General features: G+C 42.4%; 1 protein-coding gene across 3 annotated transcripts in view; it reads left to right on the forward strand.

Annotated features, from left to right (window-relative positions):
* The first annotated feature begins 416 nt into the window (after positions 1-416).
* The window catches only part of ATOSA (atos homolog A), a 49012-nt gene continuing 31289 nt past the window's right edge, over positions 417-18139 (forward strand). For 2 of the 3 annotated variants that reach the window (XM_050903016.1, XM_050903019.1), the window contains exon 1: positions 603-612. Coding sequence is in view for 1 of the 3 variants with exons in the window: in XM_050903017.1 (XP_050758974.1) it covers positions 597-612 (16 nt within the window). In the remaining 2 variants the exon portion in view is untranslated. Of the gene's footprint in view, positions 613-18139 lie in introns of all 3 variants that reach the window. The other variant, XM_050903017.1, reaches the window with a different exon arrangement.

The following is an 18139-nucleotide window of genomic DNA, read 5'->3' on the forward strand; positions in this document are numbered from 1 at the left end:
GGGGCGGGCTGTCTGACCGGGGCGAAGCGCGGGGGGCACGGCCCGGCAGCCCGGGCGGCAGCGGCGGGGCCGGGGATGAAGGTGCCGGGCAGCCCCCCGCCGCCAGCCGCCGGCCGGTGACGGGGCGGGGGCTGGGGGCCCGGCGGGGCGGGGTGGGGTGGGGGGCCGCTCGCTGCCCTCCTCGGGGCAGGCGAGAGGGAGGGAGGGAGGGAACTCCGGCCGGGGCTGCCATCGCCCGGGGCCGCGGTGACTCAGAGCCGGCGCGGCCGGGGGTGAGCCGAGGTCTGTTGTTGTGGGATTTTTTCCCCGGCAGGTTATAAATAGCCCCGCTCGGCGCCGTGTCACGGAAGGACACCCTGGCCGGGCGCGGGGAGAGGCCGCCGGCGCTCAGCCTCCCCCGGCCGGCCGCCGCCAGCCTGCCTGCCGGCGGGCCCAGCTGCTAGCGGCGGGGCCGGGCGAGCCCCCGGCGGCGCTTGTTGTTTTTACACACGAAAAATAATTGATATCGCTAGCTGGAGGCAGCGACAGCCAGTCTTCGCGGGGAGAGCAGCAGAGCGCTTCGGCTCCTCTCAGACCTCCCTGAGGAAACGGAGAAAATGAAGCCGGAACGAGGTAAACGGTTTATCAAGATATTTCTTTCTTTTTTTTTTTTCTTTCTTTCCCCTTTTGTTTCTAGGACTAGAAGTAGCCTGGTATTTTGTTTCGCTCTATTTCCTTATCCCCTCCCCTGGCATTTTGGGGGATGGGAGAGAATCCAGCTACTCGGGTTCAACTCGGGAAATGCTAATGAGAGTGGGACACTGGAAGGTACCCTGCGAAGGTGATTAACAGCCCGATGTCCTGCCTGCCCTTCGGCTTTCCATTGTCTTGGTTGGATGGAAGGGAGACAAACACCGTAGCAAACTGCTTTTGCGCTGGGAATGCTGCAGTTTGTGTGTCAAATACAGTCGACTTGTTAGCACAGAACTGCAGTGCTGAGGCGAGAGTCGGTCAAAGGCAAATCGGGCACCGACAGACAATGCCAGCACGTGTACAGAAATGTCAAAATGTAGCTGAAGAACACCCTGAAAATAACCATAACTTCCATCTGCGTTGTTTTATAATCTGACAGTGGTTTTTGTTCCAGTTATAAAGGAAATGTATCATAACAAGCATGCTGAAATACTGATTTTTCACGATCATTTGGTTATATCTTATCTGGATTACTGACATCTGGTTTTACAGAAAAATAAAGTCGACTGTCTACGCATATGTTTATAACACTTTAGCTCTTTTGCAGTATAGCAACAGCTGCTGATGCCCCTAGAGTTGAAAATATGTCATGACTTCTATTTTGATCCACATGAGCAGTGATTATTGATTCCTGATAGTTAAAGCAAGATTATTTGTTTGAAAAAATCTTATGACTGCTCATCGTAGAATTCTGAGTGTTAATTAAAACAATTTCTTGCTTAGATATTTGGGTTTCTTAAAGTTTTGATGATTCTATTGTTTACCTGGTTACTTTCAGTTTTAAAAACACATTCATTTTGTGTTGTTATCACTTTGGTGTTTTGAGAAACTTTAATATAGCTTAGATAGCCGTGTATTAAATACTAACACTTACATGACATACACATCTTAATTAGGTTTGTTAATGACATGTTTCCTAATAGCGACACTGCATAAATGACGACTCTTAGGTGGATTTCTTGTATATATATATGCTGTAAGGATTATATGGTGTGATGATAGCACAGATAGTACAGAAATGATCATAAATACATGCATAAATTAGTGGGGTTTAAGTACTAGGGATTTGAAATGGGCTTTTCTCTTTGCTTTCCTCCTTGTTTCTTAATTGCTTAAACCTTCACCTGGTCGATTGTGCAGCAAGGCAGGTTGTTTTTAGAATATCTTTAGATTTTAATACCAGACCCTGAAGTCTGGAAACTATTTACTGTCAAGGTGAAATAAAATTTCAAAATAGCCAGGTAAAACCCAAGTCAATATTTACAGCTTTAAAATGTTCTGCTGTAGCAGTTCAAAAGCTCTGTATGACCTTAGTCTATTCTTTAATTTTTAGGCAGAAAAAGTTGGAACGTTGGGAACATTTTTAGTTGCTGTATGATAAGTGATCAGATGCCTTTTTTAACCAGTCTGGTGTAGAGGGAACCAAATTTATAAAGAAAGCAAGTTATTAGGTTGTTGGGTTGGGTTTTTTTTGCCCTAAGCTAAGAGTTAATAAATTGAGATTCATATCTGTTGTAAAATGTCTATCACAAACTGGGTGAAACCCTTCAGAAGTAATGTCTTGAAATTCTTTTAAGATAATTAACAAAAATCTTGAAATAAATCGTGGATCTTGGCAAACAGTTTAGTAGATACCTCTAGCTTAACTGTGTGCTAATCTAATAGAGCAATACTATGCACAAAGGGGGTTGTGAAAGTGCTGCCTAAATGCCACATGCGGCCCACAGAGACTCTTAGGAGGCACGAATCATGCAAATATTTACATGTGCTGCTTTCTGCATAGCAGCTGCACCACAGGATACAAGTGGTCAAGTGTGCAGTCACCTGCTGCCAATCGTTGCAAATTAATAGCAAAGGACAGGGGAGAAGCAGACCACTCCGCTTGCCACAGTCTTCACTTTTCTACAGACCCTCAAAATCCTGAGAAGACTGCAAATCCACACACCAAGTGAAACATAAAGAAACAGACTTAAAAAGACTTGAAATGTTTTGGAGGTTTTTCATTCTTACAAATAATTATATCAGAATCCATTTGGAGCAGAGAGGTGTAGTTCTTGTACTTAGAATTAAGCTTAAAACTATACTTAATAAGATTATAATGCCCAGGCATGTTGGGAGAAGGTATGGTTTAGCCTTTGTCATAATTCCAATAAGATTCTTGTTATCACCAGCAAAAATGGGTGGTGCAGGAGAAGAAAGGGGAGATCTAAATGTGCAACCACTTTTTTTAACAGTGGGAAATGTTATAGAATGTTTTTAATTTAAGGAGGTGAGAGGGATGAGCAGAAATGAAGAAAAAAGGGAAATTTGGCCCTGAGGTACTTACCTCCCTTTATAATAAGGAAAGTTTGAAAATTACAGATATAAACATGCAGTATATGAGAGCAGTATGGAGGAGATGGAATGTGTTGCATAGCAAACCCATGGAGCAGTTTTGCAAGTGAGGAAGAGAGGTTTGAAAGCACCTGTAAAAATGCGGACTTACTCCTTTGCCGTGCAAAGGACAGGGCATTGACAGGACATCTCATGAGCATCACTTGGGACTTACCCATCAGGTGGGGTGTCAGCGTGGAAGGGCAGTGGTTAAGCACGTTCATGTGACTACCTCTATACCAGTCTAGAGAATGCAGTAACTGAAATACTGATGGCTGCTGCTTGGCTATACCTTTCCTACACTGCTGTTCTTGAAGTGAAGTGTTGAAGCATCTTAAAATACAGTGGTCACGTTGCTTCAGCTGAGGCTTCACCAGTGCCACTGAGAAGAAGGATTTATCTCCCTTTCTTACATACAATGTTTTTGGAGTGACGTTTGAGGGTGGTTTGGTTTTTTTTTTTTTGTCTTTCTGCAGTAACAACATATCAGCTTACCTAGCTTTGATCCATATCATCACGATTTAGTTTCTGCAGTACAGCTGCCTAGTCAGCTGCTTCGTGTTGCGCGTTTGGACCACCGTTTCCTTTCTCAAGTACAGAGCTTTGCTCTTGCTTCTATTGAACTTCGTTCTAATGACTTCTGATTGCTTTGCCAGTTTATTGAGTTTGGAAGACAGAAGTAGACTTCGTAGCAGAGTGCTTGCAAACTCTTCCAGTTCAGCTTTGTTCATAAACTGTATAAACACACTGTTTCACCATCGGAGTTAATGAAAACATTGCATAATGTCGGGGTGATTGCTTACTGCCAAACTCGGAAGGCTTGTTATGTACTCTTAGAGTACACTTGGTGCACAACTGGAAAAAATCTTGTGGTTTAGTTGAATCTACGGTATAGTCATATTTTACTGTGGGAATGTTACAAGACATCAAAAGTCTTACTATAGTCTAAATAGCTCAGAGTTACTGCTCCTTCCTCCTCCCTCCCCCTCACTGCATGAATGATCAGTTAAAGGAGGAAGACAGGCTTGTTTGTCTCTAAATGCATGCTGGCTGTTTTTTATCACTTTATTCTAGTCTTTTCTTATTTTTTTATTACCTTGCTTTGTTTATTCCTCTGCTGTGTGTTCTCTGTGTAGAGGCTATTCTGTTTTCACTTACAAATTAAGCAAAAAGCAGTTGTCTCTTACTTTCTGAAGCATTAATTCCCTCCTTGAGATTATCCTAATTTAAAGAAATGGCTTTCTGCCTACAAGAGAGGAACAGTCAGTCTGAAGATTGCTTTTTCTTTTCTCCTTCCTTCTTTGCAAGTCAAACTGGGATATGTGCCTCCGGGCCTGTTTGTAGTAACTGGGTTAAGAGACTTTCTTCCACCTTATTTGGTGGTTTGGTATGGAAAGAGCTAACTCTTTGGGTTCAACAAAAGTCTGTTTACTACCTCCTGTTGGAAACATAGCTGAAGGATTTCTGGATGTATCTGTGAGGAAAGCTGGAGGAAAGATTAATGAAGATGAACAGTTGGTTGAATCCTTTTCATCTTCAAATTCTTAGGAGGAAGGATGAGGAGGCATGGGATTGGGGGGAAGTGAGCTGAACCAGTGTGTTTAGGAGTTGTGGAGTTGTTAAGTTAGGAGATCTGGATAAAGTCCTTGTTTTTAAAACAAGACTTAGTTTTATGCCCTATATTAACTCTGTGAAAGATTTTGTGGAAAACTTTTTAGCAAAGATGATGTGCTACAGAGTATGGACATCAGGAAGTGAAAATATCTTTTGAAAGAGGATGAATGGTATTTTAGTGTCCTATATTGCACTGATACAGACACTTTAATTTTATATCTCCTCGGTGAAATGTCACGAAGCACTTTTCCGTGGTGGAGCGATGTAACCAGTAAACAAAGTAATAAACTGGAAATGAGGTGCTTCCTGCTTAGTGGAGCTGTCACTCCACAAGCGTTTGGGCAATGCTTCGGGCTTGGTTGCCACAGGTAAGTGCAGGTTGGGTGATAATGAGCTGGAGGTGACGCTGCTCCCTGGCCCGGGAGGAAGCCGTGCTGGCAAACACGCTCTGCTGTGCAGGGGCACGTGCGAGAAGGTGTGTGTGGCGAGGGAGGCTAGCTCTGACGGGCAGGAAAGGGTGGGGGGGGTGTCTGCTTTTCCTGTGTGGATTACTTTCAAATAAAACCAGCTTATTCTTTAAAAGAAAGAAAACCTAAAACTGTTTAGGATAAAAAACCCAACCAAACCAACCAAACTGACAGGTGGTCAGGATATTACACTCAGATTCCATTTATAAGGCATGAAACCATCTAGCTCTGATCTTTGGGGGGAGCAGATTTGTCCTCATAACACATAATATATAGATGCAGTGGATGAGGATGAGTGAACAGGAATATAAGCCTTTTTTTTTTCTTCCAATTGAGGATGGAGTCTAGATGCTTTCAATACAGTTCTGTCCTTGCACCTAAGAAATGGGAATATATGCTCTTTTATTAAATTTCTACTACAGAAATTTAACTTAGAAGAATTCTTAGCTTTTAAGTGCTTTTTTTCTCCCCCCCCCCCCCCCCCCCCCCCCCCCCCCCCCCCCCCCCCCCCAAATCTAAGGATATTCATTTGTAGAATTGGAAAATCTTGGTTTGAAATGCCTGCTTATGTTCAAGTTTTCATACCTGTTCTGCAGCTCATACCCAGATGTTGACAGCAAGGGAAGTCCTCCTGTTGTAGCAGTAGCTCTTGGGTTGGAAGAGTGCTTTTTATCGGTGTTCAACAGTGAGAGTTCTTCACTGTGTGCCTGTTCCTCAGAGAGAACAAATCATACTAGTAACAAAACTTCGCCATTTTCTTTTTGTTTGGTTGATGTTGTCCATACTAGCTGCCTTCAGAGGGGCCCTTGTTGCTAAAACAGATGCTGCTGGAGTAGCATTTATTTAGGTGGATATTTTGGGGCTTGTGGATATGCCAAGCCCATAGGCTTGGGCTATATAACTGACCCTTCTGACCATATTCTGTACTTGCTGAAGTGAGAAACTTTGGCATGCCAGATCAGATCCCTGGGCTGAAGCATATTAGATTGGACTTTAAGGGCAGTGTTGAAACTATTATTGGATCTGAGGTCTGCCAGCTTCTAAATGTTTTTAAAAATAAGCTAGCATTTATAAATACAGATTCTCATGAGAGATGTGAGTTTGTTGCCAAATGAAATTTTGCTTATTAAAATTAGAAATCTTCTGTGAAAACAGAGTAACTGACAGGAACAAACCAGCTATATGACATTTGTTAAAAGCACTTGCTCTGTCTGCTTCACTGTTTACAAAATGTTTCTTTGTTATTTTGACAAACGTCCACTAATAGCAACTGTTAAATGGTGGTGAAATAGCCATAGACTTTTATCCTGTCAGCAACAAGTTTAGGATAACAGTCTGGCAGTTACTAGCTATTCTTTTAGCCGATAAGGTCTTGCAGTTTAACTGTAATTATAGATATAATAACTACTTTGTCCATTCTGATGTGATACTTGGTAAACTATGGGTTTTAGATTTTTTTAAGGTGTCTCACATCATTGTCTTTCAGGGTGGTAGTAAATTGTTCAGTCTTTGCAGGTCATTTGTATTTAATGTTTAGACAGAAGCCAGTTTTTAAGTTTAAATTGTTTTAGAAGTGCACATACAATTGCATGGTTACCTTTGTACTACTGAGTACAAAAAGTTCATGTATAAGTAGGCAATTTAAGAATGTCTGTAAACCTGGGTGAATGCAAATACAGAAGAGTGCCTCTTGGACTTGGGTAGGTAGTTGGACTTTGGAAGGCTTCACATTCATTACATATTCCTTTTTCTGCTGGTCCCATGCAGGGTGGGATAACTATAGCTAAAAGCACACAGCTGAAGCCATGTGCAGTTATTCTTGATCTGCATGCATAACTGTACCAAGATTGGAAGAGTTTTTTTATAAAAGCTACTTGTAAACAATATAATTGAGTTGTAAGACAGTAATGAAAATTCTCCAGCTGTTCTTAACAATTCAGTGTTATTCTGACCAAATCAAATCAAACTCACTTGTATTAATATGTTTTCTTCCTCGTTAAATGGGCCTGACTAGTTCTTTTGGCTAGTGATTGTTGCGTTACCTTTTAATGTTAGCTTTGGGACCAAAACTATTTAAAGTTGCTGTCTGGGATGGTATTAATACATTATGTTGACTCAAAATGCAAAGATGTAATGGGATAGTATGAGGATGTTCTCGGGGATAATTTGGAGAGGAGAGCTGTGCGTGACTCAATGGAGGCAGATGACCACACGGGGAAGGAAGCACTCCACATGTGAAATACTAATGACACTTTCATGTCTGTTCTGAATGTAAGAATCCTTATGAATAAAGGTAAACAAGATAGTCTTACTGAGAAGTCTTCTGGACAACTTTGTTTCTTTAAGAGGAATAAGGGGAGTTCTTCAGCTCCTCCCATACACATTTATTTTGATTTGACCACTTTTCATTTTGTGGGAAGGCATCCAATCTCTCTCTCTCCAGGCATGTAGTACCCTGTAACCATGGGGCACTTAGACTTTTCTCTTAGTGATCAATGCATTTCCCAAACCTATTGCCAAGTATGACTTCTTTGTTCCTAGGGAAAAAACAAGTTGGATTTTCTTCTGAGGTATAATAAAAAAAGAACATATCTGAAATAAGTAATCTCTGGTTGCACATAAGCCATGTCATCTGTTTTACATTGTGTATCCTGTGAAGTTAGTGATTTTTTTTCCATTAAGATCCCTGGGAACCAAGTTGGTAAGTCAGTCCATTTTGGATTGTGAACTCCTCTGGTGAGACTGCAAGCAGGTGACTGCTTATGCTAGTTTAACATCTTAATGGTGCTGTGCATGCAGGGATTCCTTTTGCCCACTGATGAGCCTTTAGGATTTCTAGGGCATGTTTCACACTTCTCTGTGCTGCAATAAATAAAGCTTCTTCCTCAGGGTGCTGTACAAGTATCATCTTGTTGTTGGGTATAATGCGGGAGGGAAGGGCAGAGAGAGAGAACTTCAGTGGAGTTGAGGATGGTGAGTATTAGCCTGTGTCCTCAGTACAGTCAGTACCACGGTGGGAGGTGGTAGAGTGGTGGTGGTTTCTTCTGAGAGTCAGGGGAAGGAGAAGGAGAGGTGCAGGAAGAGCTGCTGTGGTCAGCATGCTCTTTTTTCAGAGTGATGGGAAGCCCTTCTCCCCTGCCAGGTATTGTTCTCCTTGGTTCCCTGCCAGGGCACCAGCCCAACAACTAAGTGAAACAAACCATGGCTCAAACTCACACTTCCACGCAGGTCAGCAAGTTCGGTAGAAGGCTTTGTCTGCAGACTTGGAGGGGCAGAGAGGGTGGTTAAGAGTAATATCTGAGTAAATGTCTGTGATGACTGCTTGTTGAAGGCATAACTTCTGTGTTAGCAGAGAGAATTTTTAATACGTTGGGTTGATGCTTTTTTTCTGTGCAGTTTTCTGTAAAGTCACAAGTATCGGTGCATTTTGTTTGCATATTAGTTCTGAATGTTTACAACACAGCCCCAGTAAGACATCCTATTTACTTGCTCTTTTTTATTACAACTTTTAGTCGGGCTTTTAATTCTGATAAAAGTAGTTGGACTTGGGAGTAAGGGGGAAGAGAACAGATGCACCAAGAAGAGAGGGGCTTTAGTAAATATTCCAGTGATGTTGAGTAAAAGAGGTGGAGCTGAACAGGGACAAAATTGTCAAGATCAGTATGGACTGGGAATGCACGGTTAGGTCGAAGGGATTAATATCAACACTCATGCTGCTCAAAGGTAAATCCTTTTTTCTCTGCTGTATCATTCTTTAAAAATGAGTCTTCAAGCATATTTCCTGTGCAAGGTTTCCCACTTTTAATGAACAGGTTGGCTTTTTTGCTTTATTTTGAGGGGGAAACACCACCTTCCTTTTGAAGCACATGCTATTTGAATGGCCAAAGAAATTTTGTTTACCATGGAGAAGCCATGAGAAACAAAGTATCTGGAGGACTAGAATTGGAGGAGAGGGCTGGGTGATGATTGCTACCATAACTACACTAGCAGCAGTACTCACAGCGTAATTGCTTACACCATGCTAACGCAAGCAAGGTGTGGAGGACCCCTTTTAGAAGTGTGCCTGCTGTTAAAAAGTGAAGGAGTAAAACCAAGTAGCCAGTTTATGAAGCTGAAACAGGAGGAATAGTTGATAATGCTAGAAAAATTTGAAGGTAAAGATCAGGAGATTAATGTAAAACTGCTAGGATACACATCTGCCTCATCTTACATCGAGCAATTAAGTTCACATGGCATAACTGGCTATTATTGTACTGCCTTTGGATGTTTCCTACTGATAGTCTCGCTGGATTAATGAGTTTCTATGAGAAAGTATTTTGGATCCATTAGAGAGAAAACGTTGTGATGATGCTTGATATGCGTTGTATGTTCTTTCATCCCATCTTCACGTTGAGAATATATAATGGCCTTTCCTAAATGTTTTAGGATACTTTTTGTCAGCTGGCTGTAGTCATCCTCAGTTAACCTTCTAGTATGAAATTTTGAGCAGCTTTGATATGCACTGATTTTTTTTGTTCTGTTTTAAAATCACAGTGGAACTGTTAGCATCTGATGCTTTCAACTTTTCTAGGTATGCTGTAGGCTGTATGTAGTCTTTCTCACTCAAGAAATTTGAGTTTAAACATCAGAAAAAGGAAAACTATACATAAATTAAGACTGTGAATGGTATATCTTATCAGCTCTTCAACATGCATTGCAAGCACCAAGAACCGACCTCAGCTTTGTTCTGAGGAACTGAGTATCTGAGGGGGGAGAAGGGGAATAGGGTTGTCTACATGAGAGTGCTTAGTGTTTTTATATTCTGCAAATTAATAACTCAATCCAAAATGATTGTTTCAAGCAAGGGATGTGTTGGTAGAAGTGTGCTTTTGTTTTTAGCTTGTCTCTACAACTAGGCTGTGTAAACATAAGGTGCCACGAAGTCACTTATGCTTCACTCCTTAGGGGTCATGTGCACACCTCGCTTTTCCTGCACAAGGCAGGGCTGGAATCTGAACTAGAGTGTTTTTCTGAACTAGCTCGTTACTAGACATCCTGTGCTTTGGCACGGCCCTCCAAAGGCTGAAGTTGGGCATTTTTTGTAACATAGGGATGGTGCCAATTAGGTCTACTGGCAAGTGCATCTGAATTGATGTGTAGTTGACTTGATATGGAGATGAACCACACTTGGCTGTGATTTCTTGCTTTGTGAAATGTGTAGGACTGCTTATTCCTAAAGTTTGTGTTGGGATAAAATCAATTTTTATCAAGACCTCATCTTTTTTTATTTTAATAAGTGTTCTCCTGTTTGTGGCAGAAGGTAGGTTAAAATTCAGTCTATCTTGATTATTACTCATCATTTTGCACGGTATTAAAACTTCAAGAGTATTAGTAGTATTTTAAGTGCAGCTACTTTATGATGCTGGAATATGCAGCTTAGGATAAAGTCCTATGTATATCTCTATGTGCTACTGTATTCTCTTATGTTCAGTCATACTAGCAATGTCCTGTTATCATATGTATCTTGTGCTTCTGCAGGAATTTATGGAAGACTGAGATCAAACTGATAAATGAGTAGCATGCTTCAAGGTGGGTTTTTTTGGTGGAATTTCTAATGTTGCAGTTTCTAAATTTAGCATTTTATTAGGCCAGATGCATTAATTTATGGGGTGTTCTTCCACAAACAGGGACAGAGCTCAGCTCTGCATACCTACAGCTGGCTTAGGACTGTAAGCTTAAATGCTGGATTGTCAACATGCTGTCCTACTTTTACTGTATTTTAAGAATATCGGGTGTGAAAAGGATCTTTGTGGTTGCACTCCAGTAGCACAATGTGGAGAGACTGTTCAGGAGCATTATGGTGGGTAGGTATGCCTGTCATCCAGAGGCAGCTGCTCCTCACTAAAACATTGCTAGTTGGCCCTGTAAAACCAACTGGTGGCTCCTGAATACTGTCTCTGCCAGCCCCTGTGGGAATTGAGTCGGGGTTGTTGCTTCTGCCTCTTGTTAGCAAAACTTTTAAACATACTGTGTTTACCAATGTGATAAATATTCCTCTTACTCCTCCCATTCCTCCCATAGATATTGAATAACTTTCATAGAAAATCATCTGAGTACTTTTTTTCAAAGGCTAGGTGATTGCTTGATTAAGAAAACTTGAAATTGCTTTTTTCAGACAACTATGTAAACTACAGTGTTTTTGTAGAAGTAAATGGTCCATGAAAGAAAAATACTTGGAAAGCAAACTGAGATAGAATATACAGGAAGCTTGAATGTCAGTGACTAATGAAATGGTATGTTTTGCATGTAACTTTCTGTAAGGCACTGTCTGTATCTACAGTCTTTAAATGGGCCAACTACTAAAAGTTATCCAACCTTCCTCGGATAAAATGTCTGCTTAAAAATCTTGTATAGGCTATGTTTTCTCGCAACCACTGCTAAATGATAATGCTATATGAAATGTGAGTGGGGAAAAGTTGTTGTTCTGTGAAGGAAGCAGCATGTTTGCCATGCTCTTGAATGGGCTGGTGAGTGCTACTGGATTTTGAATGTGGTTGTGAAGTCTAGTTTGATCTGGACTTCTCATAGTTTCATGGCATCTAATTACAGAACAAGAGTTAGTCTTGTTTTGTGACATGATTAGGCTGAGAGCAAGATTTTTTTTTTCTGATTATGTTAGTGTTGTGAATGTCATCTGACTTTAATTCTTGTCAATAGGTAAGAACTGGATGAAATTGTTTAATGCGGATGGCATGTTGTTTAGACTGCACCTAGAATAATACGTGCAGTTTTGAGACTACTCTCTTGAAACAACTTCATAAATTAGTCCCCAAAAGCGCCCACTAAAAAATTGAGGAGGGGGCCATAAAAAATACTGAAGTATGGAGCTCACCAGGTGGGTTTAAGAACTACAGTAATGCAAGGAGAGCTAGTGATGGGATTTTCCTCCCCGCCGTGTGTGTTAGAGGGATGAGGCAGCTGAGCCGCTTCCGAGTGGACTGAGCGGAGCAGTGGAAAAAGCGCTGTGGGAAGCTGGCTTGTGCTGGCTGGCAGGAGGACGGGCCGTCGTCTGTTTCCACTCCGGATGTAAATATTCGTCACCTCGCATACGCTGCTACTCGGGGCTGACTCTTCAAAACTGGTGCTGTGTGCGAACATTCAATGTGGAGTGCCGACGTACAGATACTTGGAAGCTGTTCCGAACTTCGAGTTATTTGCCGGTACAGGTAGCAAAATGCCAGCGTGCCCGCTGTGCAGCGTGATCTCCTCCTCCCGCAGGTTCCGCCGGCCGTGCCCTGCTGCCGCTGGCGGCGGCTGGGGCAGAGCCGGGGCTTTCAGCGGCTCTAAGAGCCCCCTCCGAGAGGGAGCTGGGACGCAGTGCCAGTGCTGGGGTGTCGGCGGCTCCCGCCGGCTCGGCGTTTGCCGCCGTGGCCCCGCGGGGGCAGCGGAGCGGCAGGGCGGTGGGTGCCCCGGCCCGCCGGGAGGTCGCGCTCCCCGGCACCGCCCGCCCTCCCACGCGTGTCGGCAGTTCCGCGACGGCCTGTTCCCTGGGCAGCGGCACGCGTGGCAGTAACGCTCCTTCTTGTTAACAGTAGCGCTTTAGTACCAATTTTAGTGTTTTCTGCAGCTGTGGGTTTTTTTCTCCCCGCGTCCCCGTTCACCTGCCCCGGCAGGGCGGCGGGGCCGGCCGGGGGCGGGGGGGGCCGGGCCGCCGAGGAGGCCGGCGCTCGCCCGGCGGGGCCAATCGGCGCCCGGCCCTGTTGCTATGCGCGCCCCTACTCTGCCTCCTTTGTGGAAGATGCCGTGGGCACCCACCCGCGCCGGCGCGCCGGCGGGGCTCGCTGCGGGAGCACAGGGCCGCGCAGAGAAGGTGTGTACCGGCGGGGAACCGGGCCCCCCCCCCCGGCTGCTCCCGCTTCCCCCGGGCTGGGCTGGCTGCGCGGGCGGCCTGGTGCGGGACCTGGCTGCAGCGCCCGCCCTCCCAGAGTTAGGGTGTCCTTGGATTAAGTGGCTGAGGATAGAATTTAAACAGGCGACTCGGGGGCGAGGGGGCTCCGGGAGGAGGGTGCAGGGACGAGCGGCAGTGGGGAGGCTTGAAGGCCGGTAGCACCGGGCCGGACAGTCTTCCCGGGCTTGAAACAAGTTCAAGCAATGTAACTGTAAGAGTAATCTGCAATTTTTGTTGGTCTTTTTCTATGAGAGGTGATTTAAAATCCGTCTATGCTAAAGTTTGCCTCTCCGGTTGAGCTGAAGAAGTGTGCTGTACTTAGTCTGTTAATAGTTCCTTTAAAGAACCAAACAGTTTCACCATATGTTCTTCCTTTTGTTCAGTATGCTGAGCCTCTGAAAGGTTGGATTTTTGTGAGGTTTTTTTTTCAACCTCCCTTTAAAGGAAAGTAATGGACAGCCTAAAAATTAACTCTGTTAATTCATTACGTTGTTAGAGCAGGAGTATTAAATGGCCTGGAACAGGAGGGGGATATTTTTAAGCCTTAAAAGTGAGACATCTAGTTAAATGTCAAATCTGCTAACAGTTGTAGTTAGTGTAGCCATATGTAACTGCTTGACTCTTCATTGTTATGGGGGGGGGGAACCTCTCCCCCCTCCCAAAAACACCCTGAAGCTTAACTGAGTTTCTTCTGTGCCGTATTATGTAGGTCAAGTTTCTCTCTCTCTTTTTTTTTTCCCCTTCCCCTCCAGCAGGAGGAAACTGTTACAGTATTTTGATTTCTGCTAGAAACAATGCATGAAAGCATTATCAGCCCTTTGCCACTACTTGTTTGTCTTGGGGCAAATGAAGCTGATGCAAATATGTCAGCTTTGGGGGCAACTAAAAATATGTATTTTTAATTAGCAGCTTACTGGTTGCTCAACTGTATGCTATGTTTAAAGCTAATTAAATAACATACTGAACTCAATGCTGAATTGAGGATTATCCATTCCTTTTTATGCAAACCTGTTCTCTAAAAAATGCAAATGTTGTTCCGACCAAGTACTTGCATAGATTTTCATCCTAGGTCTAGAGCTTGTTGGTATTCCTCTGAAAGGTACCACAGCTCTAGCTTAAGTGAGCCTGCTGACATTAGATGTTCACCTCCTGATACAGGAGGAACAACAATTCCACTAGTGTACTCTTGTGATTTGTGTGGGAATATTGGTTTTGAATCATTGAAGCATTGCTTTATAAAGTAAGGAATTTTTGAGAGGACAAAGTGAAATTTCATAATTGCATATATTAAATTTTAAATGTATTCATTTAATGCCTGCCATTTTGCTATGTAGAAAATTACCATATATTAGGAGAGAGGGAGGCAAACTAGGTTCTTGGCTGAAATTCTGTGAAGCCTTTTAATTTTGACCCTGTGTAACATTTTATTCTTTTGAGTACCAGAAGACTATTAAAGCTTAATAACATGACTTACAACGTGGAAACTTGTAAATAGCTGAATTGTGCTGTGTGACACAGTTCAATTCTAAAACTATAAAAAATGTTCTTTTGTTTTATGCATTGAAAATTCTGTAGTAGGCTCTGGTGTCCATTTTAAAATGAGCAGTCTTTTACACAGCTTGAGAGTTGTAATGTCCTCATTTACCCTCCCAAATAAAGCTTGAAAACAATTTTATGGGCCTGGCCATTCTCCCAGAAATTTTTTAAATGAGAAGCATATATTGTCTCTTTTGTAACTTTTTTACTTTTGCAGGTTACTGTTTAACAGCTTAAGGGCAGGCCTTGTAGGTGAAGGTTAATAGCATTGGAAAAATTACCTGAGGAGCTTCATGCTGCTCCACAATCATCAATTTCATCTCAGTTCTTTCAGAGCTCCTTGCATTTCTGATGAAGAAGTACAGTCTCTGCCTTTGGTCTGCTAGCCTTATTCCTTTCCCTCCACCCCACCCTTTAAGTAATCTGGACTGCAAATACTGAAACAAACCTAGTGAAGCTGGAGGTAGCCTCACTAGCTGGGAGGAGGATTTTGGGTGGTCAAACATGTTCTGACAAAGTTCTACAAGATAAATTACCCACCACTTAGATGACAGTGAACAGGTTGTAACATCAAAGTTTTGAGAGATGAAGTAGGAAGGCACAAAGAGAAGATGAATACAGAAAGAAACTGCAGTAGAAGAGGTCAGATGTCATGAAAATAGTTTGTTCTGGGTTTTTTGTTTTGTCCTTTATTTCAGATAAAATAATGGGATTCTTAATCTACATTCCTTACCTGAGGACACTTCCTAACAAGTCCTATGCCTTTTTTCCTGTGTGCTTTAAGTACCCTGATAGCTAGTTCTGTTCTAGCAGCGGTGGTGCAGAAGTTTCCAGCTTGTAGGTGTGATTTCTAACTGAAATGATGTTGTAATAAAGTTGTAAGAGTATCAGCTCCTACTTAACCTGCATACTATATATCTAATGTTTAATGTGTTGTCCATTAAAATAAAATTCTTGAGTATTTCTTCTCCTTGTGAATATTCTTTAAAAGCTTTATTATTAACAGTGCATTTGCGCTGTTTGGTTTGTTTCTCATTTTCTTGTTTTTCAGTTATTCTGGGGAAATAAAAAAAAAAGGCAGCTCAGTGGCATTAGTAGGTGCGTCACATGGAGGTAGAAAATGTGCTTAACAGTTCTTCCTCAGTGTGACTGTATTTATCCTGGGCTTAGGTATGCTATCAGTGTTCGCATAGCTTCTTGGAGTTGAACCAAGTCTCTGGAGTTGACATGGTTTGATAGTCAGAAAGCTGCCCTGGATGTAATTCACCAAGCCTTCACATGTGAAGCTGAATATCTGTAATGGAGACTTGACCTGAACATGCTGAAAGAAAAACCTTTTCAGACACTTCTAGACTGTTTAGTTGCATCATTCTCATTGGAACCAGAAGTAATGAAGCTGGGTTCTTGTTTTGATACAGTATCATGTGGGTCTCTAAACCATTGCATTATATCAAATCTATCCTATGTACGTGTGGTTGTATCTACCAAATCTCTCATCTTCGTAGAGTCTGAGAAGGCATCTTAGCCAGTGCTGTCTCTGCACGAGATCTTGCCACACTGATATTGCTAGTGCATATAACAGGCTGCTGGTCTGCTTGTCATCTGAATGAAAGACTAGCCTGGAAAATACTATCTTGTTATTTGGATGTGTGAATTAGTCTTCTGATGCTCTGCCACTCTCTTTCCAGATTCCCACATAAATACTTCTCAAATTTTTCTTCTACTTTATGAGTTCGGAGGATCTGAGCTTTACTGGCTGTACCTGTGAAGAGTGCTCTTAGCATACATGATGCAGTGTTTAAGGTGTTAAATGACTGAAACAAGGACTTCCTGCTGAAGGCCTCTTACTTGCTCCTAATAGTACTGATTTTTTGTGTGTGAAGTAGTTTTAGGAACAGTAAAAGAAACAGTCATGTTGTTCCGCTTTTGTCATTGTATAGCTTCCCACTTTCTTCTGAGAGCATGATGAATGAGGAGCAACAAGACTGGCCTGCTTTCTTAGGACTAGATTCAGAAAGAGCCAGTATTTTGCTTTAGGTCCTACAGATTTCAGTGAAGATAGTGAAGTCAAGATAAGGTAAAAGATTCTTAACCCCAATTCTAAGCTTGGAAACGTGAGAACTAAGTTTTTGTTTTGTTAATGATATTTCAGATTCTCTTAGAGGATAAAAGGCAGTATTTCCTTGCTATTAACACATAGTTTAGTCTATGCTAGTCATACTCTGAAATAAAATTACAAAACTGTTTTCTTCTGCAATATTGAGAAGATGGGATATAGAAGATTGAGGGATGCTGTGGAACTTGGGAATATAACATATAGTGGAGTAGCTTAAATGGGAGGAATATAGCCTGTCTTGCAGTTCAGCCACATCATCTACTGTCTGATGAAATTCTTTTCAAATTGAAGTCTCTTAACAATAAAGCTGCTGCTTCCAGAGGTTGGTGTCTGCATAAGTGTATGCTTTTTCCTTGGTGAGAAAGGAGAATATTGACCAACTTTAAGTAATGGTGGTCATCCTACCTGAAAGACAACTGAGCCCTCAGATTAATTTCCACATTAATTAGGACATGTACAAAAGGGCTCAAGGTGGGGAGATAGATTCTACAAACTTAAATAGCAAGCACCAGTGCTAACAAGCAAGACTGTTGTTAAATAGTTAATAACAGATGGCTGAACTTCTGATGCAAATGATCAGACAGAACAAGAGAAGTTCTCTGCATCCTGACCCAGTGACTCCTCACTGCTGCCATGGCAACTAAAACTTTTTTCTCTCCAGTTTTAGCAAAGTTTATGAAACTGAAGATAACTTGTTGGTTTTATGACTTTAAAATAAATTTTAAAAGGCAAAGCAGACCAGCTGGAGGAGGAGAAAACACAAACTAAGAGAATGTGGATATGAATTCCTAGAGGCCTTGCGTATTTTAGTTCCTATAAGATCCTTCTAAAAGATGTCTGAAGTACTGTATACTTTAAAATGCCTGGCAGTTAAAGCATTAGTTTAAATATGAAAGTTTATAATTTGAGCAGATGTATCTGAATCCTTTTCATTTAACTTAACATGAAAATTACCTACTGCAACTTGAATAGCATTGCAAGAGGGAAAGGGAGAAGGAGGTAGGAAGCTCTATGTATTTGGCCTGGGCATGGTACAGAGGAGCAAGGAAGAACCTGTAGCTCGTGGGGTGGATGTGGCCTTTCATCTGACTTGCACTCGCAGCCAGGCGTTTGTCCTCCTCGGTGGGAGTAGAGGAATGTCACTGTAGGACAGTGGAGGTCTGTAGCGGGGGCCACGGAGAGAGTTGAAGCTGTTTGCCACTGGGCAGGGTAGGACCTTCTCTGCCCCTTTGGTTCAATTTTTACAGACTGGGAGAGGATTCTGGAGAAATACCGCTGCAGCCCTACTTTGTCTGTGCTCTTTTTGCTAAGGTGCTTGCCTTAGCAAGCTGCTGTGAGCAGGATGCTAGAAGGACCCCAAGTGCTATCTTTCTT

This window comes from Gymnogyps californianus, chromosome 11 (assembly GCF_018139145.2).
Source record: "Gymnogyps californianus isolate 813 chromosome 11, ASM1813914v2, whole genome shotgun sequence".
NCBI lineage: Eukaryota > Metazoa > Chordata > Aves > Accipitriformes > Cathartidae > Gymnogyps > Gymnogyps californianus.